The sequence below is a fragment of the Ovis canadensis genome, chromosome 1 (assembly GCF_042477335.2).
Source record: "Ovis canadensis isolate MfBH-ARS-UI-01 breed Bighorn chromosome 1, ARS-UI_OviCan_v2, whole genome shotgun sequence".
NCBI classification, from domain to species: Eukaryota; Metazoa; Chordata; class Mammalia; order Artiodactyla; family Bovidae; genus Ovis; species Ovis canadensis.
Genome location: NC_091245.1, coordinates 193719994 through 193743817, shown reverse-complemented (window position 1 = coordinate 193743817; position 23824 = coordinate 193719994). Strand labels below are relative to the sequence as shown.

Genomic DNA, 23824 nt, shown 5'->3' with positions numbered 1-23824 from the left:
CCTGGAATCAGCCCGAAGCCAGCAGGACTATGAGAGGGGCCCAGATCCTGGAAGTGAGGACACGGGTATGGCAGGAGGCGGGGACATGAATGGGCAGTTAGGACAAGTCTCCAAGTGTCCTGTCCCAGAGCTGGGTGAGAACCCACATGAGATCTCTTAATGGATTTACAGAGAGGAGTTCCAGGGGGTCTGACATCCATTCCGTCACCGTTTATCCGGTACCTGCTGCGTGCTGGAGACTGTGCTAAGAGCCAGAAGTATGAAAACGTTTTTAGAAAGACCAGCTCGGTTTGCCCTCAAAGAGCTCTCACCTTGGTAAGAAGGCCAGTACTTCAGGCTCCACGGGCCTCCTCCAAGACTTGTACTGCCTGGGGGCGCCAAAGGGAAAGAAATGACAGTTTCCAAAGCATGATAGAACAAAAGGTATTTTAGCATTAGAAATTAGCCATGTGGACCATGAAGCATAAATCCAGCTCTGTTTCTTCTGTGGCAAGAAAGTCTGTAAACATAAGCCAAGTCAGATCATTGGTGCCATCTGGTGGAGAAAGCGCTTCTATCAGACGGGTGATTTAGTCGTTCAGTCGTGTCTGCTTTGTGACCCCATGGACTGTAGCCGCCAGGCTCCTCCGTCCATGGGATTCTCCAGGCAAGAATACTGGAGTGGGTTGCCGTGTCCTTCTCCAGGGGATCTTCCTGACCCAGGGATTGAACCTGGGTTTCCTGCATTGCAGGAGAATTTTTTACTGACTGAGCTATGAGGGAAGCTCCATCCTATCCAATTAAGGCCCTTCTATCCAGATGCCTCTGCTTGTGACATAAGGGGTGCAATGTGATTATGTGTGTGTGTGTGTGTGTGTGTGTGTGTGTGTGTTGGGGGAGAGTATCTGGTATGTGTCTCCTGATTGTGGAGAAAATACACAAACAGATATCATAAAATGACTATCCTTTTCAAAACCTTATCAAACTATAGTCATCTTGATGATTTCTTCTTTTGTGTGGGAATAGGATCAAAATCTGATACATTATGTCCTATTGAATTCTGCTGTATTCTGGAGCCCTGTTTCTCACTCATGGCAGCTAGGGGGGCAGTAAATAACTTACAGTTAATTAAATGTCTGGGCTTCCCATGTAGCGCTAGTGGTAAAGAACCCGCCTTCTATGCAGGAGACGTAAGAGACTTGAGTTCGATCCCTGGATTGGAAAGATCCCCTGGAGGAGGACATGGCAACCCACTCCAGTATTCTTGCTCGGAGAGCCCCGTGGACAAAGGAGCCTGTCAGGCTACAGCCCATAGGGTCACAAAGAGTGGGGCACAACTAAAGTGACTTAGCACTCATGCGCACAATTAAAGGTCTATTTAAATTTCAAACGCTCTTCAGGGATTCTTCTCCCAGTTACCTCCACTTTCCAAGGATGGCATCTGGACACAGGGGAAGCTCCCCCAGTTTCATATTGTTGGAGCAAGTATCTGCTTCACATGCCAGCTTCCCTGTGGCTCCCCAGCTGGCCTCTGAACATCAGCCTCTGTCCTGGTTGCTTTGGCCACTGGTATGTCTGTGCAAGTGTCTCAGCGTGTGGCTGGTGGCATCACTCACTGAGATACAAGGTGCATAAGGAAGAGCTGGTCTGGGGGACTGAAAGAACTGGAGATTAGAGTCGCAGGCAGGAGGGTGGAGAATGGAGTACACTGAAGCCTGGGCCAGGGTTTGGCTCTGAGTTGGGTACAGATGAGGTCTCCCTGCCCAGCACTTGTCCCAGGATCTCACCCTAAGATCCAAGTTTAGGGCTCTGAAGCTCACATCGGAGGGACCTTTGGGGAGGAATCACAGCCAATCTGCATTTGGCCCATCCCTGGAAGACTGTCCAGAGTGCAGGAAGTGGCACACAGAGGATGCGCTGATGAGTTTTGCTTGTCCCTAAAGCTAAATGAGAGCCTGTGGCCCCACGCCCTGGGATATCCCCTTCTTCCTTTTCTTCCCCAGGCCTCCGGGGGCTACAGATCTACAAGCTGCACAGAGAAAAAAAGCCCAATTACCGTCTCCGGTGTCTGCAGTGGTTGAAGAGACAGCCTCAGTGGCCCAGCTGGGGCTGGAACCAGATCTCCTGCCCTTGCTCCTGGATCCAGGGAATACTGGATTTAAGATTCCAGTTCAGCAGAGGTAACAGATCCTTCTGGTCTCTGGCAGCACTCCCACTGTCCCTATAAGCCCGCTCACTCTCCCTCTGGCCATGCCTGACCTTTCCCTTTTGGGACTCCCTCCGTTCCTCCCCAGAAACACCCCCTCGCCATGGCTGCCCCCACCACAGGCATCCCAGGCCTGAGAATGTCTGGGCTTGTTGCAGGCAGCAGGCAGCTGTGCAGCTTCTCCTCCTGGCGTGGGGGCGTGTGCTGCTGCTACGGACGCTGGGGAGAGCTGCTCCAAGGCTGGAGAGTGCAGAGTCCTTGGGCAACTTGGTAAGTGTGTCCGCCGACAACTCAAGCCTGCCTTTTCTGGAGCTCTCTGTCCTTCCCTGTCAGGGACCAGCTTGGGCTCCATGCCAGCAGTGGGACCAGCAGAATGAAGGCTCTCGTCCCTGTTTTCTCCCAGCTACCTCCCCTCCATTTCCTGATCTTGTAACACCAGAAGTTTCCAGCATCCCTTCCAGCTGGCATCCTAGGGATTTCTGATTGAGCTCCTCTTGTCCCGTCTCCACTTGGCCCATAGCCCCAGCTGATAGGGGCATCTTTCTAGGGAAGTGGCAGAGGCCTGGTCTGACCTCATCAGCCGGGACCCAGATTAGCAGGCTGTCTGGGGGAAGACATGGAGTCATCCTGAAGAGACCCTCCAAAGGAGCTGGAGGGGATGGGGATGGGGCCCAGGGGAACATGTGTGCTCCCTTCCTCCTCCCTGTAAAGGCAGCAGCCTCCTAGTCCCCAGACCACCAGCCACAGCCTCTTGCTCCTAGCACTTTGAGAGTGGTGGGTCTCAACCCTCAACCTTTAAGAAAGGAAGAACCCTGTGCCTGCCCACCAGGGGCTTTGCTGCCCATGTCTCCACCAAGCCCACAAGGGAGATAGAAACTGGTTCATGGCCTAAGGTCATTGAGCAGAGTGGGATCTGAACTCATGTGGGCCTGACTTCCAAACCACATCCTTGTTGCCCTTATCATCCTGCCCAAACCTCCCAGCTGGGTCCTGCAGGTCTTCCATCTCCACTAACACGCTGCTCTTCTGCACAGACCAAGAACTGGAGCTGCAAAACTGGTGTTGCCATTTCAACAGCAAGCCCTCCTTCTGTGCCCTGTACCAGCTAAGGCAGCCCCTCCCCCGTCAGCTGCACTGGGTAGCAGCCCTCAGGTTTCAGTGAGGCTGCTGGGGCCCAGCCCTTCCACTTCCAGAGCCCAAGTGGAAGACCAAGGGAGCGATACACTCTTGGGGTTTGAACGGGGACAGCACAAGCTTCCTGGGACTGTAGTCACAAGGGAAGATGGAGGTGTGTGCGGAGTATGGCAGAGGAGGGACTTGACCTTGGGGGAGGGGGAGGTGTGGTGGATCGGGGGCTAATGAGAGGAAGTGGATGGGGTGGGGGGCACACAAGTGCAAGAGGACTTTCGGGGAGGGTTAAATGCTCCCTGAGCACCTCCCCAGGCTAAAGTCTCCCAGGCCCTTCTTTCCCTGGTCTGCCCTGCCAATGTGTTAGTTACTCAGTCGTGTCTGACTCTTTGTGACCTCATGGACTGTAGCCTGCTAGGCTCCTCTGTCCATGGGATTCTCCAGGCAAGAATACTGGAGTGGGTAGCCAATCCATTCTCCAGGGGGATCTTCCTGACCCAGGGATCGAACCCAGGTCTCCTAAGTGGCAGGCAGATTATCGCCCTGCCAATGTGGTACCTCCTTTTTTCCAGCCTGGATGGTCGGGGACCCTCACATCACCACCTTGGATGGTGTCAATTACACCTTCAATGGCTGGGAGACTTCCTGCTGGTCTGGACCCAGGACAGAAACTCCTCCTTCCTGCTGCAGGGCCGCACTGCCCAGACCCACTCAGCAAATGCCACCAACTTCATTGGCTTTGCTGCTGAATACCGCTCCAGCAGTCTGCACCCTATCACGGTGAGTTGGAGGTGGGGGCACTCGCCTCACACAGAGCCTTTAGCTCAGGTACCTTCAGTTGGAGACTGAGGCCCAGGTAGAAAAAGAGAAGGAAGAAGGGAAGGGGCCAGAGGCAGTGAGGATGCATCCTGCCAGAGCAGTAGTTCAAATCAGGAGTTTGGGATTAACAAATACACACTACTATAAATAACATAGGCCTTCCCCAGGTGGCTCAGCGGTAGAGAATCTGCCTGCAGTGCAAGAGCCACAGGAAACGTGGGTTCGATCCCAGGGTTGGGAAGATCCCCTGCAGGAAGGCATGGCAACCCACTCCAGTATTCTTGCCTGGCGAATTTCATGGACAGAGGAGTCTGGCGGGGCTACAGTCCATGCAGTCACAAACAGTCAGACACAACTGAAGCGACATAGATAACCAACAAGCACCTACTGTATAGTACAGGGAACTCTACTCAATATTTTGTAATAACCTATAAGAAAAGAGAATCTGAAGAATTACATATATACATATATTCTATATATGAATGTATGTTTGAATTTCTGTGCTGTACACCTGAAACTAACACGATTTTGTAAATCAACTGTATTTCAATAGAAATAAAGAGTCAACCCTGGAGACACTGGCTTAAGGTTCGGTGAGACTGAAGAAACAACATCCAGCACCTTGTATTCCTTACAGTAAAATAGGGATAATAATATTACTTACCTCACAGGGCTGTTGTGAGATTTAAAAGCTAATCTCAAACATACCTTGCTCAGAGCCTGGCCCAGGCCAAGCACCCTCATGCATGGTAGCTAGCATCACCTCATGGTCAAACTCCCCATCACTTTCACCATCATCCAAGCGCCAGGCTCCTTCCTCTGTTTCTGGCCCCATGCAGGTTGGGCTGAGGTCTCTACCAACTCCCTTCTAGGTTCAATGGCTCCTTAAGCCCAATAACACAATCCATGTTCAGCTCAATAACCAGTCCATAGCATTTGAGACTAACGGTGAAGATACAAAAGGTAGACTGGGCATCTCCTGCCTCCCTGGGTCAGGGTTGGCGGGGTACCCAGCATTGGGGAGCAGGGTGCTGGGGTGGAGAGGCGTGGTCTTGGGGCGGAGCAGCATGGTCTTCACCCCACGGTCCCTCCGACAGCCATGCCGGAGCAACTTCTTCACTGGAGCCAGGCCTTAAACTTCCCTCTTCACTTCTCTGCCTCCTCTGGGGCCTCCTCCTCAGTCCTCAGGGAGAAGAGGGTGGGATGGGCCGCGAGCATGTCCTGTGAGTGTGCTTTGTGGCCACTGGAGAAGGACCATGTCGGGCATCTCCTAGCTGCTCTGAGGCTCTTCTCTGCATCTATAAACTTTACTGCTGACAAGTCCTGGGCCTCCAGGGCTCCACTGCTGGCTTTTTCCTCATTTGTCTCCCAACAATCTAGACCAGGAGATCTTCAGCAGCTCTGGGGTCATAATGACCCACTACAGCTCCACGGTATCAGCCAGTTTCGATGGTGCCGTTGCCGTTGCCGTCTCCGTGCTCGCTATCTCCCACATCCTCCACACCTCCTGCAGCCTTTCGAAGGGGTATCAGAGCCACACTGAGGGCCTCACGGGTAAGGAGCGGGCAGCACTCTGCCTCTGCAGCAGAGCTCAGACCCCCAGCCCACAGGCAGCTTCCCCTCCAGTGCCCCTGCGGACATCCCGAGTAGTTTTCTTTTCTCAGCGGAGGAGGAGGTGGGACCTCTTCAGCGGCCTTTGAGGCTCACTTCCCATCCTCCTTAAGCTGCCGGCCCAGGGCAGCCGAGGGGCCACTGAGGATGGGCTCTGGAGAGCGTGGGGCCGGCAGCCGCCCTTCCCCCACCTCCCTCCCCCCTCGGGCTTCACACCCTCCTTCCATCCCCTGCATTCCCTCCCTTCTTTCTCCACTTCCTCCTTTCGCTGGAGCAGAGGATAGGCTCTGAGGTTATAGTCCTCTCCCCTCCTCCTGAGCAGAGAGCAGACGCCACCGAAAGAGGCTTCCCAGGCCCCCTACTCCTCCCCACATCTCCCTGTGCCCTGCTGGATGCTCCCTGGGGAAGGGAGGGCCGCCTCCCAGGGTGGCTGAGTCCTGCTCGGTCCCTCAGGCTTCTGGAATGGCAACCCAGATGATGACTTCAGGATGCCCAATGGCTCCACCATACTGAAAAGGAGCTCCGAGGAGATGCTTTTTCACTATGAATGACCTGTGAGTCTGGGCCTCAGGGTCTTTGAGCAGATGGGGCAGGTCCCGGGTGAAGGAAGCTGCTGTACTGTCCCCCTCAGACCTATGGGAGCGAGACCTCTGTCCTTCATGAGAGAGGAGTAGAAAAGAAGAGACCTGGGGATGCTGGTGCCACCTCAGCTTTGTCCCCTCCACCCCAGATTTGTCCCCTCCATTCCCATCCCACCCACAGTCCTTCCTGGAAGAGAAGATGAGGGAGGTAGGTGGCCTCACTCCCTAGAGCAGGGATTTCCAGAAGTAGAATCTGGAAGTCACTCTGTCCTCTGCAATCCCAAACTTATATAAAGCGAGGGTAAGGGGTGGACACAGGTGGCATTAGTGATAAAGAATCTGCCTGCCAATTCAGAAGACTTAAGATACAGGGGTTCCATCCCTGGGTTGGGAGGATCCCCTGGAGAAGGCCATGGCAACCCATTTCAGTATTCTTGCCTGGAGAACCCCATGGACAGAGGAGCCTGATGAGCTATAGTCCATAGGGTCACAAAGAGTCAGATGTGACTGAAGTGACTTAGCACACAGCACACACAAGGGGTAGACACAATAGAATATAGCTGGAGTCCCACCCTGGTGCCACCATCATTGCATCACATAATGTGTTTTAGGGAAAATCAACGGAACAAGCCTTTTTGGCAAGAGGGACGACCATTTGCCTTCAGCTTCACCCCCGTCTTCCTTTCACAACTGCTGCAAAACACATCCTTGAATAAAAATTTGACCTCTTCTTGTCATGGAGATGATCAATGCATCTTCGATGTCCTGGCCACAGGAAGCGAAAAGCTTGGAAAGGACACTAGGGCGGTATTTAGAATCTACCAGCAGATGAACACTACTCTGAGTAAGTGGTGTGAGGCCTGGGGAGGCGTGTGCAGAGTTAGGGCACAGATAAGGGGACGCCCTTCCATGACACTCCTTTGAGCTACACGTTTGTAAAATTTAACATATTCTTTTGCTCAAGCTATTACTCTACTCAAACCTTCCCATGACTTCCCAGCTCACTCTGTTCTTAACGATGACCTTCAAAGCCCTATCCAGTCTGACCCCATTGCCCTTCCAAACTCTTCTCTTAGGACTTCCAGCCCCACTCCCTCCACACCAGCCTCACTGGCTTCTTTGTATTCCTCAGACATGCCTGGCTCCCTAGCAACTCAGACTGCACATGCAGTTCCCTTTGCCTGCTACGCTTTGCCCAGGGTGCCTGGCAGGCTAACCCAGGTGCCTGGCACCCCACCCCAGGTGCCTGGCACCCCTCACCTCCTTCCAGTTTCTATTCAAATGTCACCTTCTCAGCAGTGCCTTTCTTGGCTAACCTGCCTAAAATTTCAAATTCACCCACACTTCCGATTTGCCTTCCCGTTTTGTTTTTCCTCCTTAGCATCTATAACTATCTATTAGTTAGTAACATATTTTCTAATTTTCATAGGTATCTTTTTTATTATTTGTTTGTTGCAGCATCCTTACTACGTAGAACAGTGTCAACCATAGAGTAGGTGCTCAATAAATATTTGTTAAGTGACTGGCTGAATGAATGAATGAACAATGAAGTGGAAATAGCAGGGCTCCAAAACACAGAGACCAGTGAAAAGGTTACATTCCCTCTCTATTCCTGACAAACACAATGCCCATGACGTTACCCTCATGGTTTTCAGTCCTCTTCCAAGTGTAAAACTCCTTAATAGTCTGAACAACGCTGTCCTCTGATTCACTTCATATTACACCTGGCATAGCATTCTGATCAGGAAAGAACTTGAAATAAATCCTGTCTGGGGAGAAGGTTGGGCAGTACAACCTCAGCCTGATCTTCATGGGTTTGTGAGCTGGCGCACCGACTAACTCCTATTTCTGGAGATGGGTCCCAGCCTGAGGAATGCCTCCCGCAAGCTAGAAGACTGAAAAGAGATGACCCAGAAGGTAAGGGAGTATCCTGCCTTAAACCCCACATCCCTTCTTTGTGTCTCAGATCGGTACCCACCCTCTATCAAGGGTCCTGATGTGATAAAAGCCTACATGGGACAGACCACAGTGGTTAATTACACCAGCAATGCTAAGGACATCACATTCACCCTCAGAGAAAACTGCACGGAATTCAAGCTCTTTGGTAAGAACACTTGGCTGGGGGTTAGCGGATAAAGTCAGAGTCAAACTTTGGGTAATTTTGCATTATTATATCCTGTGCAACTTCATGTCACTTCTTCACTGGAATATCCAGGACCAGCATTTCTTAGGAATGATCGCTATAATTCAAATAGGTGCCCCGCCCCCCATCCCCAGTGAATAGCAGTGATGGGCTTATGGAGATTTGGCCAGCTAGCTAGACTGCCTCTCGGCATATACAGCTTATTCAAAGATTCATTTCATCTCAGTCTTGAAATACGTTATCATCTTCATGTAATCAACAAATTATTAGAATAAATATGTCAATTAACAGGTACTAAATTTAAAACATTGCCTATCTATTAAAAGAAGGATATCACATGGAACAAGATTTAAGGAAATACAAAAGCTTTATCTGGTCCATTTCTCACTATTTTTATGTTTGTCAACCGTGTTTACCTCACATTGTCTCTCATCTGCTTTTCTGTGCTTGGGCCAAGGAAAGCTTCATCTTTCTCTCACAGGAATGGTGTGAAGACCCCAGTTCAGGCCCGTAACCATGATCTGGCTCAAGAGTCAAAGCCCAAAGAACTCCCTGGCAGTCCAGTGTTTAAGACTCAGCACTTACACTTTCACTGCCATGGGGCTGGGTTCAAACCTGGTTGGGGAACTAAGATCCCACAAGCTGTGCAGTGTGGCCAAAGGAAAAAAAAAAAAGAGTCAAAGCCCACGGCTCGCAGCTTGCCTTCTGCTGCCAGCACTAATTAAGCTGGTGACTGTTCTTTGCTAAACCAAAGCCCTTGGGGACCTTATTCTGAACTCTGAACACGTCTCTGACTCGTTTTCTTTCTCTGTGCATAAGAAGGGACTGCTTTGGCTGCACCCTGTTGCTTTACATGGCATCTTCCCAGGTGTCAAATTAATGGCACCAGGAAATTTTCCCGCCCACTTGGCTCCTATCCTGAAGACCGACAGCCTGGAAGTTACACTCGTCTGTTCCCTACTATCAGCTCTTCTCAATCGACCGTTTTCAGGAGACGTTCTTAAAAACACAAGACAGGTTGGGTCAGAAAAGTCTTTAAGTGAAGTCAGGGCGGGGTTGGGGCTGCTGTGAAGCTGAAATCAGTTTGGCCTGCAGTTTAGCCTGGGGAAGTGTTGGGAGGTGGGAAGCAAGTGTTGGGAGGATCCTGGCCTTCATCCTCCGTCCCCCTCCTGATGAGCCATTCTGGTGTAAGCCCAGGGGTCTCTGCAAGGGGCGGGGCAACTGCCTTCTGCTTGCAGAGTGCTGCCCCACAACCACTGAGATGGGCTGGTGCCACCTCCAGTTTGGAGTGTAATCAGGGCCACCCCAGGAAACTAACCTTGCTCAAGGAAATGCCACAGAAGATCAGAGGGGTGGTCTGAGAGGGGTGGGGGAAATCCAGCATCCACACCTGAGGTATCAGACAGCAGAGCAGATGGGGCTCCCAACTCTCAACGATCTTGTCTTCCTTGGGACAAAGAATGGGACATTGCTATGGACACCAAAGCTGCTGGAACCATTTACTCTGGAGATTCTAGCAAGCAGTGACCAGGGAAGCTTGTCATCTGTACTGAAGCCAAGGACAGTGGTCTGTGAGTGCAAGGCAGAGAGCCAGTGTTTGTACAACCAGACCAGCTGGGTGAGCAACTCCTCCCTGGAGGTGAGTGTTAGAGAATGAAATAGGGGGAGTTTCCCTGCGGAGGGGAAAGGAAGTAGGAATTGAAAGGGTGTCATCCTTCAGCCCCTTTGTGTCAGGTGTTGTGTTGGGAGGAGGGGTCAGTGGAGCAGATACCAACCTCGGGTCACAAACTTACAAAAGTATACAAAAGAACTTTCTTTAATGCTTGTAGCTCAACTGAATTTTTATCTCCCAGCTCCCATTCAGCCAGGTTGGTAGGAAACTTCCACCTCAGGCTTTCTTGGAGTTTCCCAGTTGTTTCCGCTCCCTGGTTCTGAAATAAGACAGTGAAGCGTGGGGTAGGAAGATGCCTATGCAGTCCCTGGGCCTGAGTCTACACAGATCCCAGCTCCATGGGCCCTCCCTTCAGGCTCCATGGGCCCTCCCTTCAGGCTCCTTGGGCCCTCCCTTCAGGCTCCATGGGCCCTCCCTTCAGGCTCCATGGCTTCTGTGCTTTGCTCAGACAAAAGAAATCTCCTGTAAGTTGGCTTAGGGTCCCATCTGCATAGAAACACTGCATAGCTACTTTTTTTTGCTGGGGGGAGTCATTTTCACAGTATTGGGAAGAGAAGTACAGATCCCCTCTGATCTTAGTCCCCCCCCAAAAAACTTTTTTCCCCTTTTACTCTCTTCCTCCAACAATGCGGGAGACCCGGGTTCAATCCCTGGGTCAGGAAGATATCCTGGAGAAGGAAATGGCAACCCACTCCAGTATTCTTGCCTGGAAAATCCCATGGATGGAAGAGCCTGGTAGGCTACAGCCCATGGGGTTGCAAAGAGTCCGGACACGACTGAGCGATTTCACTTTCCAACTGAAAGGAGCATCTCTTTAGGAGTTTGGAGAAAATCCTTCTCCATTCAAGTTTTTAGCCAAGATACCTGGCCTAAGTAATGAATTTGGCCCCGTCTCTTTTGTTTTCTCTTGTCACTTTTGAGGGGAGCCAGAAAGGAAAGTGTTTGGCTGGCAGTACTCCACCACCCACCACCTCTTTCACATCTTACACATACACACCCTCCTCCTGAGGCATGAGCAGAGAATCCCCACTTGAAGGGACCGAGGTAGAGGAGTCCAGAAGGCAGAAAATGAAAAAAATACAGATTGGGGGGGGTGGGAAGGGGGAGAGATTAAAATCCATACAGCATTTTAGATATCCCAAGATATCTAGACTTGACAGTAGAAAGTGTTGAAAGGTTCCATTTCAGGGAGCTTTCGAGCGTCGTCTCGTAGGGGAGATAGAAAAGAGAGACATGAGCTTGCTGAGAATCTGACTGGTTCCCCTCCCTGTGCCCTTGATCTAGTTACCGCTTGCTCTCGCCATGCTCAGCAGCGAGTCTCCTTCTTGGGTGGGAGTCAGCAAGGGAAGGGAGAGCAGCAAACCGGGGCTTATGTGGGATCCAGTATTCCAGAGATGGGAGAATATTTTTTTAGCCACCATCTTACTCTAGAAAGGATTTCAGGCAAGGGGATTTGCTGTGAAAGGGAAGAGGCTGGGACCCCGGGGCAGGGGCTGGGCACAGAGCTCAGGATGGCCCAGGGAGGCCGCACGGCCTGGAGGACAGTCTGCCCTTGACAGGGTCGGGTGGGCCCAGGGCCTGTTCGAGAAGGTGGTCATTGGATACCGACATAATTAAGACAAGGACTTGGGATCCATAGGTTTTCAGACCAACAGGGTGGGTTACAGCAACACGCCAGAAACCGTTAATGGTCCAGCTCCTTGGCCGCCCAGTGTGGGAAGGGCTGCGAGGCCTGCCCCCCGAACCTGACTGGGGATGGACCTCACTGTGCATGTGAGCTGGAAGCAAGGCCTTGGCAGGAAGTTCTGGCGACAGGTGATGTCTCGAGGGAGGGCCTAACACAGCTGGGCAAACCATTTCTTCCCACTTTCCAGTGAGGCTTTAGAATGTTCAGTGCAGGTAGGTATGGTAAGGAGGTGAGGTGGGTATTGTAGGTGTGAAGCTGAAGGAGAAGAGGTTGTACAAGCCTGGGGGAGGGGTCAGAGCAGAGCAGCCCTGAGGCACTGTTGGGAGAAACCCAGGGCAAGAGACTGAAGCCTGGAGAGGGGAGGAGACTTCCAGCAGCATCAGGGGAACCAGAAGCCAGTGGCGGCGGGTCCTCAGGCTCCTGGGGATTTTCAGATATGCCAGGCCCAGGGTCTCAGGACGCCTGGGGGCAGGGGCTGCTGTGGGCATCTGGCAGTATGGGTGCCTCATCTTCCCTTTGAGTCCTCCTCCTGCCATCTGTCCCTTGACCTCTGAGCCACCAGTCACTGGGGACATCACGGAGAGGCGTCCACTAAGCCCCTGAAGCACCCCAGTGAAATCTAGAGACCACTACATATTCAGAGCAGAGACCAGAGAGGGTAAAACCATAGCCTCATAAATGCAGAAAAGGGGACAGAAGTGAAGAAAACAGGCTGGTGGGCTTTCCTGGAAGAGGGTCCTTTCCTGATGGGGAGGTTCTGATAAACACTCCATTCCCTCAGCAGACATGAGAGAACCCTTATCTAGCAGAGAAAAAAAGGGTTGCCTGGCAAAGAAATGTCTGGAAAAAGAAGGATAGTTTGGGGTCCAGAGTGGCCCACAAACAGAACATAGTTTAAACGAGCTTTGCGAGAAAGAAACCTAGCCTGTCCTGGGAACAGCTTTCCCTGGGCTGGGGCCTGTCCGGTGGTGCTTGGTGTGGCGCTGCTGACCTCTCGGCTCCCCCTGCAGCTCTGGAGAAACCCTTCCTCTGTCAGAACAAGTCCTGCCCTGAGGAATACTGGTACAACAATGGCCTCTGCTCCGCCTCCCACACTCTGGGCTGCCAGCCCGTCTGCACCTGCCCCTCAGCCTTCACCGACGCCCGCTGCTTCCCGGCTGGGAACAATTTCACTCCAACCGTCCATCAGGGTTAAGACCAGATCCTCTGCCATCCCCACTTCTCTTGCCTTGGGTGAAGTTGGGGGACTCCAGGCGCCAGGCTAAATCCCTCAAACCCACAGGACAGAGCTCCAGATTTCCCTCAGGTGGTGGTAGATTGTAGGCTATGGGAGCGCGTGGGTGGCAACTGTCACAGCAGGAATCGCCGGCCTGAGCCGTCTGCTGAGAAAAGATTGAAGGTGACCTCACAGCTCAGCACAAGTCAAGGGAAGCTTGACGGTCATCCAGCGTGCACTAGGGTGAGGGTCAGCAGACTTGGCCGCCTCTTCTGAGACCTTCTGTCAGTGTAGGATAGGGTGGTCTCTCTGGGCTAGGTAAACCTGTGAGGCGATTATGAATCTGCTTTTCCCATCTCCAGAGCTTCCTTTAAGGATCATCCAGCTCTCTCTCACTGAAGACGAAAATGCCTCCCAAGCAGATGTCAACGTCTCGGTCAGTGCTGCAGCTCTGGGTGGGGGGCGGGCCTTGGCAGGTTCAGGCAAGGTTTTATCCCTGGCTTGTGCCTTCTGAGTCTCAACATCCATCTGGATTCTACTGCCAGAGGAGGCAGGAGCACCTTGCTCCAGGGAAGGCTGAGGGTGAGGAAGGCAGGAAGGCCCAGGATGAAGATTTCCAAGTGGGGTGGAATGGCCAACTCTCAACAAATAGAGTCCAAGGTGACTGGGTCAACACAGCCTCTCCTTCTGGGCATCCCTTGGGACCTGCACTTGGATATTATATGGAAGAAACAGGGCATTTCACATCCTGGAAACCTTCCTTGACTTCCCTGAGGGACGTTCTCTTCCTGGCTCCCATGCCCTAGCCCATTGCCCAGTCACAGGCTCAGGCACAGTAGTTGTTACTGAGGCTCTCGAGTCCTGCTGCCACTGCTGCTCGGTCACTTCCATCGTGTCCGACTCTGTGTGACCCTGTGGACTGCAGCCCGCCAGGCTCCTCTGTCCATGGGATTCTCCAGGCAAGAATGCTGGAGTGGGTCGCCATGCCATTCTCCAGAGGATCTTCCCAACCCAGAGATCGAATCTGGGTCTCCTGCATTGACAGACAGATTCTTTACCGCTAAGCCACCAGGGAAGCCCGTATAGAATCCTGCTGCTGCTGCTAAGTCGCTACAGTCGTGTCCGACTCTGTGTGACCCCATAGACGGCAGCCCCCCAGGCTCCCCCATCCCTGGGATTCTCCAGGCAAGAACACTGCAGTGGGTTGCCATTTCTGGGCTCAAATCCTGGTACTACCACTCACTAGAGCAGGTATAATGATTAGACAAATTATTTGATCTTCCATCTGTAAAAATAAAAATGATGATAGTACTTAGGTCAATGGTTTGTATGAAGGTTTAAATGATTATGTAAAGTGCTCAGTTCAGTGCCTAGAACACAATGTGTTAAAAAAGATTATCCAAATAATTATTACTGCTGCTATTACTACTACAGCACTCTACACTCTGGTAAAATCTGTTGACATTTGTCTACTGAGTGACACTATGGCCTTTGAGAAGGGATTGTTCCTAAATCATACTGATATCCTGAGCACCTGACTGTCCCCTAGGTCTAGGTCTGGCTAAATATAATCGATGTTCATTATACAGGTGGGGAGAGAATGAATGGGTAAGTCAAGAATTAGAGGCAAGTTAGGGGCTATTCATTGAAAGTCCTTCACTCCTTTTTTCGGCCGGAACCGCCATCTTCCAGTGATTCGCCAAGATGACCAACACAAAGGGAAAGAGGCGGGGCACCCGCTACATGTTCTCCAGGCCTTTCAGAAAACATGGGGTTGTTCCTTTGGCCACATACATGCGAATCTACAGGAAGGGTGATATTGTAGATATCAAGGGAATGGGTACTGTTCAAAAAGGAATGCCCCACAAATGTTACCATGGCAAAACAGGGAGAGTCTACAGTGTTACCCAGCATGCTGTTGGCATCATTGTAAACAAACAAGTTAAGGGCAAGATTCTTGCCAAGAGAATTAATGTGCGTATTGAGCATATTAAGCACTCTAAGAGCCGAGATAGCTTCCTGAAACGTGTGAAGGAAAATGATCAGAAAAAGAAGGAAGCCAAAGAGAAAGGGACTTGGGTTCAGCTGAAGCGCCAGCCTGCTCCACCTAGAGAAGCACACTTTGTGAGGACCAATGGAAAGGAACCCGAACTGTTGGAGCCCATCCCCTATGAATTCATGGCCTGATGGGTGTAAAAATAAAGACCTGGACTGCAAAAAAAAAAAAAAAAAAAAGAAAGTCCTTCACTCACCAACAAACTTCTATTAAGCAGGGATGTGTGCCAGTCACCAGACTAAGCTGGGGTGCGGGGATGAAGAAATGATGAGAAACATTCTGGTGGTCCAGTGTCCTCATATTCAAAGAAGGAAATAGGGAGTTCCCTGGTGGCCTAGTGGTTAGGATTCCGAGTTTTCACACCGTGACCTGGGTTCATTCCCTGGTCAGGGAACTGAATTCCTGAAAGCCGAGAGGCTCCACAAAAAAAAAAAAAAGAGAGAGAGAGAGACAGGGATGAATAAGTTCATTGAAGTGGGAAGGGTCTCCTCTGTGGACTGGGCCTCACCCTTGCTTCCACTCCCCACCCAAACCCCATCTCTGCCCTAGGTGGCCTATAGACTGAAGAACCTGGAGTTGTGGGCCTTTCTCTGGAACAGACAAGTGGATGAAACGTAAGCGGGACTGTCCCTGCCTGGTCCCCGGGTCCTCCTCCAAACTCCTCTCCCCTCTCGGCCCCTCCCATACAGTAAACCTTCAACAGCACCAGCGTCAGGAAGCTCCCTTCACCACTGGAACATCATCTCTGAATTCCAGTACCGCCCTGAGGGCCCTGTCATTGACTTCCTGAACAACCAGCCGTTGGATGCAATGGTGAAGGTGTTCTTACCCCCGGCTCCCCAGATGAGGGGGAAGAGAAGTGGGGGGCCCAGGAACAACGTGGCCTTCCACTCCATCTCTAGGAAGGATGTGTACAGTGTGATGGCTTGTGAGTACTATCTGGGGGATAGCTCCTGGGACAGGTGAGGGGGAGGTAGGCAGTGAGAGCCTGTCACAGGTCTACAGCCCACACAAACCCATAGCTGAAATGTATTCTGCAGTGGGCCACAGATATGAAGCAAGTTAATTTAGTTTTTTTCGTTGTTGTTGTTTGTAATTTTTGAGAAAAATTGTGAACATTTTACCCACTAGCCTTCTAGATTCAAGAACAGGAGCACAAAGTACTGCTTGGTGAGTCCCCGTGTGTATAATCCCCAGCTGCTGCTTTCCATCGCTGCCAAGGTTTTTCTCTCTCTAAAACTGTTAATGATTGGGTTAAAAGGCCATTGCACTTTATAAACATAAACAAAGACATTCTTTCTGCCTCTGCCCCCCAACTGGAGACAGTAAGTTGAAAGCTGGAGACCTGACCCGTGGGCAGAGACTCCCTTCCTGAAAAAGCGTGACCCTCAGCAAAAGCCATCCCCAATCCAGGTCTCAGTACCCCCACCTGGAAAATGAGATGGGATTTCCGAGGTCCCTTTCAACTCTTACAGCCCCTAATTATGCTGGAACAGGAATAAGATAGGTTGGCAAACTTGCTGGAGAAGGAAAGAAATAGCTCACCCTATTTTTTGAAGTCACGCAGAAACTGGCAGGGACTACGCCAAACCCAACAGAAGCTGCTGTTACTTGGATCAAACAAGAGCTCCTTCTAGAATCCAGGCTAAGCCTCCTCCCTCCCAGCGGCAAAAATTTGAAATCCTCCAAACTGCTATGTGTGTGTGTATATGTGTTTGCGGATGGGGGATTGACTTTTAGTAGCAAAAACAAACAAAACCCCCATAATTTTTACGATACAAGTACAATGTGTTTATTATAGAAACTTCAGGAAACACAGATTAACAAAAAGAAAAAAGAATCACCCCTAATTCCAAACCCCAGAGACAAACCCATTTTGTGCATATTCTTTTGAACTTTCTTGTATGCATAGGAACCTTCACACATATCAATTTATTATTTTTTTTACGATAAAATGATCAAGTCATGCCTAATGTTTGATAACTTCCTCGTTACTCAAATAATTGTGAACGTGATGGTTGGATGGCATCACCGACTCAATGGACATGGGTTTGGATAGACTCTGGCAGTTGGTGATGGACAGGGAGGCCTGGTGTGCTGCGGTTCATGGGATCGCAAAGAGTCAGACACGACTGAGCAACTGAACTGAGCTGAATGCCTTGTCTATTGTATACACATTTCATTTGATATTTTATAACATACGTGCTATATTTTAAACAATTTTATACTAATAGTGACCATTTATTGAGGGTTACTGTGTCCAGTACCTACTGAGTACTCTGCATATATTATCACATTTAAACATCTAAGCAAGGTAGTTTCCTTTTAAAAATAAGGAAACTGATGTTGAAAGAGTTAAGAAATTTCTCGTAAATCACACAACTAGTTAGCAGTAGAGTGTGAGTATCAGTTCAGTCTGGCTGACTTCATAGCATACGCTCTTAACCGATGCATATCTGGAGCTTATCAGTTGCACAATATGCTTTGTTTAACAAAACCACGGAGAAGGCAATGGCACCCCACTCCAGCACTCTTGCCTGGAAAATCCCATGGATGGAAGAGCCTGGTGGGCCGCAGTCCATGGGGTCGCTAAGAGTCAGACATGACTGAGCGACTTCACTTTCACTTTTCACTTTCATGCAATGAAGGAAATGGCAACCCACTCCAGTGTTCTTGCCTGGAGAATCCCAGGGACGGGGGAGCCTGGTGGGCTGCCGTCTACGGGGTCGCACAGAGTCGGACACGACTGAAGCAACTTAGCAGCAGCAGTAGCAGCAGCAGCAACAAAACCACTCTCATGAAGCATTGCTGCTCTTATAAACCATGATGCTCTGAACCTTCATGAACATATGTAGTTTTTCTGTGGTTTCCAATTATGTCTCAGGACAGGTGCCTGAACATGCAATTGTTCATAGAAAAGGTATAGGCTTGCGGTTAATCAGTTGTTTTCCATGTTCACTTGTGTCTTACCAGACAGTGAATGTGAGCATGCTGGCAATTTGCTTGCAATGCAATGGCTACAAGGACTACCGCCTGGTCTACAGCCCCCAGGGTGGCTTCACCTGCGTGTCCCCCTGCAGTCAGGGCTACTGTAAGCACGGAGGCCAGTGCCAGCACCTGCCAGATGGGCCCCGCTGCAGGTACCTCATGGTGTTTGAAAATTAGGACCATTCCCTTTGCCAGTGAGAGAACAGGGATCAGAGAAAAGGGGAGATGGAAAAAAATGTGTGAGTGCCCATGCTGGGTGGAGAATAAAGATAGTATATTACCTCTGCAACTCAGACCAGCTACGGGGGGCCAGGGGGGTTATTATGCCCATTTTAAAGATGAGAAAACTGCAGCTTAGAGAGGATAAGAAACCCAGTAAGTTAAGTAGCAGGATCCGGGCTCCAAAGCCAAACCCTTACACATGATTTTACTTCTTGGGTGGACAGCCTGCTACCTCCTGGTGGAAACGGAACCCTCTGTCTTGGGTCTAGACCTGGCCCTCCTTAAGATTACCACTCAAGGGTGGTCCTCTCAAACTGGCGCCCTTTGTCCTGTTACTTCATCACCAGTAGTGAGGGGAGTGCACTGAACCAAAGGCCTACTAAGGAGAAGGGCAGCGCCACCTGGGCCCTCTTATCACAAGAGCGCCCTCGCTTCTTATGACAAGAGGGCCCTCTTATCACAAGAGCGTCTTCGCTTGTCCCCACTTGCAGATACACCCAGCCCGCTCCGCATCCGGTCCATGGAGGGTTAGGGGCAGGGCTGGGTTTTTGTCTGCGCATGCTCACCTGCGGCCAGCCCCGCCCCCTCCGGGCGGTCCAGATGGAATGGACCGTCGGTGAATTCACCCCACGGCTGCCTGGGTTGCCCAGTGGTCTTCCATCAACTGGGCAGCAGGGCTGACTCCACCCGTCCCCTAGAGGGGGGCCCAGCCTGCCTGGAAAACCTCCTTGGCAGGAGAGGAGGGATGGGGAGGATCAGCGCTAGCCTCCTCCCCTGCTAACCGCGTCCCCCTTCTCTATCCCCAGCTGTGTGCCTTCCTCCATCTGCACGCCCTGGGGCAAGCGCTGTGAGCAACTGAGCATGAAACTCGGAGCCTTCTTCAGGATCCTCCTCGGGACCCTGGGCGCCATCTTGCTGCTGGGGGTCGCGGTGTTTCTGATCCTGCGTTTCCGGGGCTCCTGGGCCGGTTTCCCTTACCCGCTGGACTCCGAGAGCTGAGGCCTCGTCCCGAACACAAACACGGGCGGCTGTGGCCTAGGATACCTCCGGACCCACCCCAGCCTCACCTGCACACACTTTCAGGCATCGTGCTTTTGGGATACTGGAAAAAGGAAGATGACTGATGATGATTCATTATTCTTCAAGAATGGTTAATGGGAATGAATAATAAAGTCAAGAGCACACCTTGTCAGTACAGAAGACACAGAGGCTGACAGGAAGAGGTCGTAAAGATCTACTATATAAATAGATGGGTTCTCACGCAGACCTACCCACAGAGAGGACACCAACCTACTGAAACACAGCAGTCACATATCAGAGTTGATGAGGTGATGGCTCTAAATTAAAAACCAAAATACATTTGCATGCAAAACTCTCCAGTTCACTTCTAATTAAAGCCTATTTAAATAAAATCCTTCTGGCTTTTTGTGTTTCCAAAGTCATGGGTTTCATTCATGATTTTCCTTTGGTGGCTGAAGGTCTTGGCACAGAGGGTGGCGGGAGCAGAGGTCAACTGGACTCAGTCCTGCTTCAGCCCTCAGTTACTCCATGTTGGGAAGTTGGGTTGCTCCAGCCCAGATTTGGATCTTTTCTTCAGCTTCCATATCACTTTCTTCCCCTACCCACAACACAAGTCAAGGCCTGGCCCTCTGAGGAGGATGGTGGAGATATCCCAAAAGGGAGTATCCGCAACTCTCTCCGAGGACCCCTCCCTGCCTTTCTGGTCTGCTGCTGACTGTGTTCCCTGGAGGAAGGATTGAATCATGACAGCTCCCTTTCCAGGAGCCACTCCATCCTTAGATCTAAGGTCCCAAACCCATGATACACTTTCTTTGCCCTTTCCTGGGCCCCAGTCAGAGCTTTTGAGCTGCTCCATCCCAAAGTTCCTTAGCTTCATTCTGCTTGTTCCTAGGAACCTGATCAATTTCCACCCCCTTCCTTCTCTCTTAGCAGGCAAAATTTTATCCATATCTGACAGAACAACTCCAGAAACAACTGGTCCACACCTCCTGTGTCTAGAGCACCTCAGTTCCAACTCTATGCAGAAACTTGATAGTTGCCTTTTGGTCTTATCCCAAACCGGTAAAGAGAGAGAGAATCTGATTGGTGTAGCTTATGTCAGTTGTCCATCCCTGATCCAATCAAGTGTAGCCATAGGGTATAAAAGGTGATCACATGATACAAACTTGATGTTCAAGCTCAGACTTGTAGATGTGTGTGAGTGATGTTGAAGGAAGTTCCCAAAGAAGCTTGATCTCTGATCTAAGCAGAGGCTCCAAACTGCTTTTCATTAGAGAATGACTTCTCCCAGCAGATGAAGCTCCTGCCAATATGTACAAGGCTGTTGTTTTACCTTCAAATGCCCCATAGTGTAATCAAGTCTCCATATAGAATCACATTCATTTAATCACAGCATTCATGTGTCAAGAATTAAGCACACTGGAATTTCCTAGTAGTCCAGTGGTTAGGACTCTGCACTTCTGCTACCTCCACTAGAAGGGGCATGGATTCCATCCTTGATTGGGAACTAAGATCTTGTATGTTGCATGGTGCAGTCAACAAAAGAAAACAAGAATTAAGCACATAGCTCAAATGGGTTCACTGGTGAAATCTATCTAACTTTTCAGGAAGAAATTCTACCAACTGTATAATCTCTTTCAGAAGATTGAAGCAGAGGAAGTCTTCCTAACTCATTCTGTAAAATCAGCATTTTCCTAATAATAAAACCAGAAAAATCCATCAGAAGAAAATAAAACTATACATCAATCTCTCATAAACATAGAAGTAAAATTCTCAACAAAATATTAGCAAATCAGATCCAACTATGAATAAAAGTATTATACACCACAACTGAGTGGCATTTATCCCAGGTCTGCAAGGTTGGTTCAACATTTTTAAATAATGTAATTTATCACGTCAAAAGACTGAGAAAGAAAGAAAAATGATCATATCCATAGATGCAGAAAAAGCATTCAACAAAATTCACCACCTTTTTATGGACTTCCCAGGTGACTCAAGAGGTAAAGAACCCGCCTGCCAACATGGCAGGCATAAGAGGTATGGGATCCATCCCTGGGTCGGGAAGATCCCCTGGAGGAGGGCAGGGCAACCCACTCCAGTATTCTTGCCTGGAGAATCTCATGGACAGAGGAACCTAGCGGGCTATAGTCCATGGGGTCTTGCAGAGTCGGACACAACTGAAGTGACTTAGCACAGCGCAGCACACAGCATAACACCATTTTATGACCAAAACTCTCAGCAGACTAGGAATAGAGGGGAACTTCCTTAGCTTGATAAAACCTTCTTTCTCTTTCTCTCCAAAAAATCCTACAGCTAACATCAAGCTTAATGCTGAGAAACTCAAAACTTTTCAGCTAAGATCTGAAATAAGACAAGGATGGCCTCCTCTAGCTTCTCTTGCCTCTAAGGCAAGAATGTCCCAAATCACTGCAGATGGTGACTACAGCCATGAAATTAAAAAATGCTTGATCCTTGGAAGAAAAGCTATGACCAACCTGGACAGCATATTAAAAAGCAGAGACACTACTTGGCCAACAAAGGTCCATCTAGTCAAAGCTATGGTTTTTCCAGTAGTCATGTGTGGATGTGAGAGTTGGAATATAAAGAAAGCTGAGCACTGAAGAACCAATGCGTTTGAACTGTGGTGTTGGAGAAGACTCTTGAGAGTCCCTTGGACTCCAAGGAGATCCAACCAGTCCATCCTAAAAGAAATCAGTCCTGAATATTCATTGGAAGGACTGATATTGAAACTGAAACTCCAATACTTTGGCCACCTGATGCAAAGAACTGACTCATTGGAAAAGTCCCTGATGCTGGAAAAGATTGAAGGCAGGAGGAAAAGGGGACGACAGAGGATGAGATGGTTGGATGGCATCACCAACTAGATGGACATGAGTTTGAGCAAGCTCCCGGAGTTGGTGACGGACAGGGAGGCCTGGTGTGTTGCTGTCCATAGAGTTGCAAAGAGTCGGACACAACTGAGTGACTGAACTGAACTGTCCCCCTCTTACCACTACTTGTCAACATTGTACTGCAAGTCCTAATTCAGTAAGGCACACACAAAAAAATTTTAATGTATACAGATTGGAAAGGAAGAAATGAAACTATTGTTGTTCATAAATGACATGATTGTCTATGTAGAAAATTTGAAAGAATTCTTTTTTAATCTTCTAAAACTATTAACTATAACAAGATTGTAGGATACAAGATGCACAAAAGTCAATTATTTTCCTATATACCAACAATGAACAAACAAAATTTGAAATTAAAAGCACATTACCATGTACATTAGCAACCAATAGAGTTAAATACTTAGGTATAAATCTAACTAAATATGTTGTTGTTGTTTTAGTCATTGAGTTGTGTCTGACTCTTTTGTGACCCCATAGTCTGTAGCTCACCAGGCTCCTCTGTCCATGGGATGTCCCAGGTGAGAGTACTGGAGTGGGTTGTCATTTCCTTCTCCAGTGAATCCTCCCAATCCAAGGATGGAACCCGCATCTCCTGCATTGACAGGCAGATTCTTTATCACTGAGCCACTAGGGAAGCCCAATAAAATATGTACAACATCTATATATGGAAAACTATAAAAACTGATGGAAGATATCATAGAACTAAATAAATGGAGCGATACTCCATGTCCATGAATTGGAAGACTCAATATTGTCAAGAAGTTCTTAATAGTGCTTCCCAGCTCAATCTACAGATTCAATGCAATCCCAATCAAACCCCTCCCCAGCAAGATTTTCTATAGATAATGACAAACTGATTCTACAGTTTCTGTGGAGAAGCAAAAGACCTGAATAGCCCATTCAGTATTGAAGGACAAGAACAGAGGACCTATATTACTCAACTTCGTGGCTTTTAAGCTAAGTACTTTATAAACTACAGTAATCAAGACAGTGTGCTATTATTAAAGGATCAGACAAACAAATCAATGGAACAGAATAAAAAACCCTACAAATGGACTCACATGAATATAGTCAGCTGATCTTTGATTAAGGAGCAAAGGCAACACAATGACACAAGACAGCTTTTTAAACAAATGGTACTGGAACAACTGAATATTCACATGCAAAACTATGAATCTAGACACAGACTTTACATCCTTCACAAAAATTAACTCAAAATGGATCAAGACATAATGTCAAACACAGAGCTATAAAACTCCTGGAAGTTAACATAGGAGAAAACCTAGATGACTTTGAGTATGGTAATAATTTTCCAGGTATAGCACCAAAGGCATGATCCATGAAAGAAAGAATTAATAAGCTGGACTTCATTAAAATTAAAAACTTCTGTGACAATATCAAAAGAATGAGAAGGCAAGCCACAGACTGGGCAAAATATTTCAAAAGATAACATCTGATAAATAACTGTCACCCAAAATATACAAAGAACTCTTAAAACTCAGGAACAAGAAAATAATCTGATTAAAAAATAGGCAAAAGACCTGAGCATAGACCTCACTGAATAAAATACATGGATGGCAAGTA

The 23824-nt window shown here is 49.2% G+C and overlaps 2 protein-coding genes across 2 annotated transcripts in view; both read left to right on the top strand.

Moving 5' to 3' along the window:
- Positions 1-19680, top strand: part of MUC4 (mucin 4, cell surface associated) — a 48502-nt gene extending 28822 nt beyond the window's left edge. The window contains 19 exon segments of the mRNA XM_069593042.1: positions 1983-2159; positions 2344-2463; positions 3220-3309; positions 3838-3945; positions 3948-4093; positions 5005-5095; positions 5513-5686; positions 6197-6286; positions 6289-6297; positions 6936-6986; positions 6989-7168; positions 8291-8428; positions 9766-10201; positions 11836-11912; positions 12837-13016; positions 13405-13478; positions 15648-16026; positions 18076-18238; positions 19115-19680. Of these exon segments, the coding sequence (XP_069449143.1) occupies positions 1983-2159; positions 2344-2463; positions 3220-3309; positions 3838-3945; positions 3948-4093; positions 5005-5095; positions 5513-5686; positions 6197-6286; positions 6289-6297; positions 6936-6986; positions 6989-7168; positions 8291-8428; positions 9766-10201; positions 11836-11912; positions 12837-13016; positions 13405-13478; positions 15648-16026; positions 18076-18238; positions 19115-19307 (2876 nt within the window). The 3' untranslated portion in view covers positions 19308-19680.
- On the top strand, positions 14705-15281 carry LOC138434532 (large ribosomal subunit protein eL21-like). Its single transcript, XM_069579361.1, has one exon. The coding sequence runs from the start codon at positions 14747-14749 to the stop codon at positions 15227-15229; it is 483 nt and encodes a 160-aa protein (XP_069435462.1). The 5' UTR covers positions 14705-14746; the 3' UTR covers positions 15230-15281.
- Positions 19681-23824: the final 4144 nt, after the last annotated feature.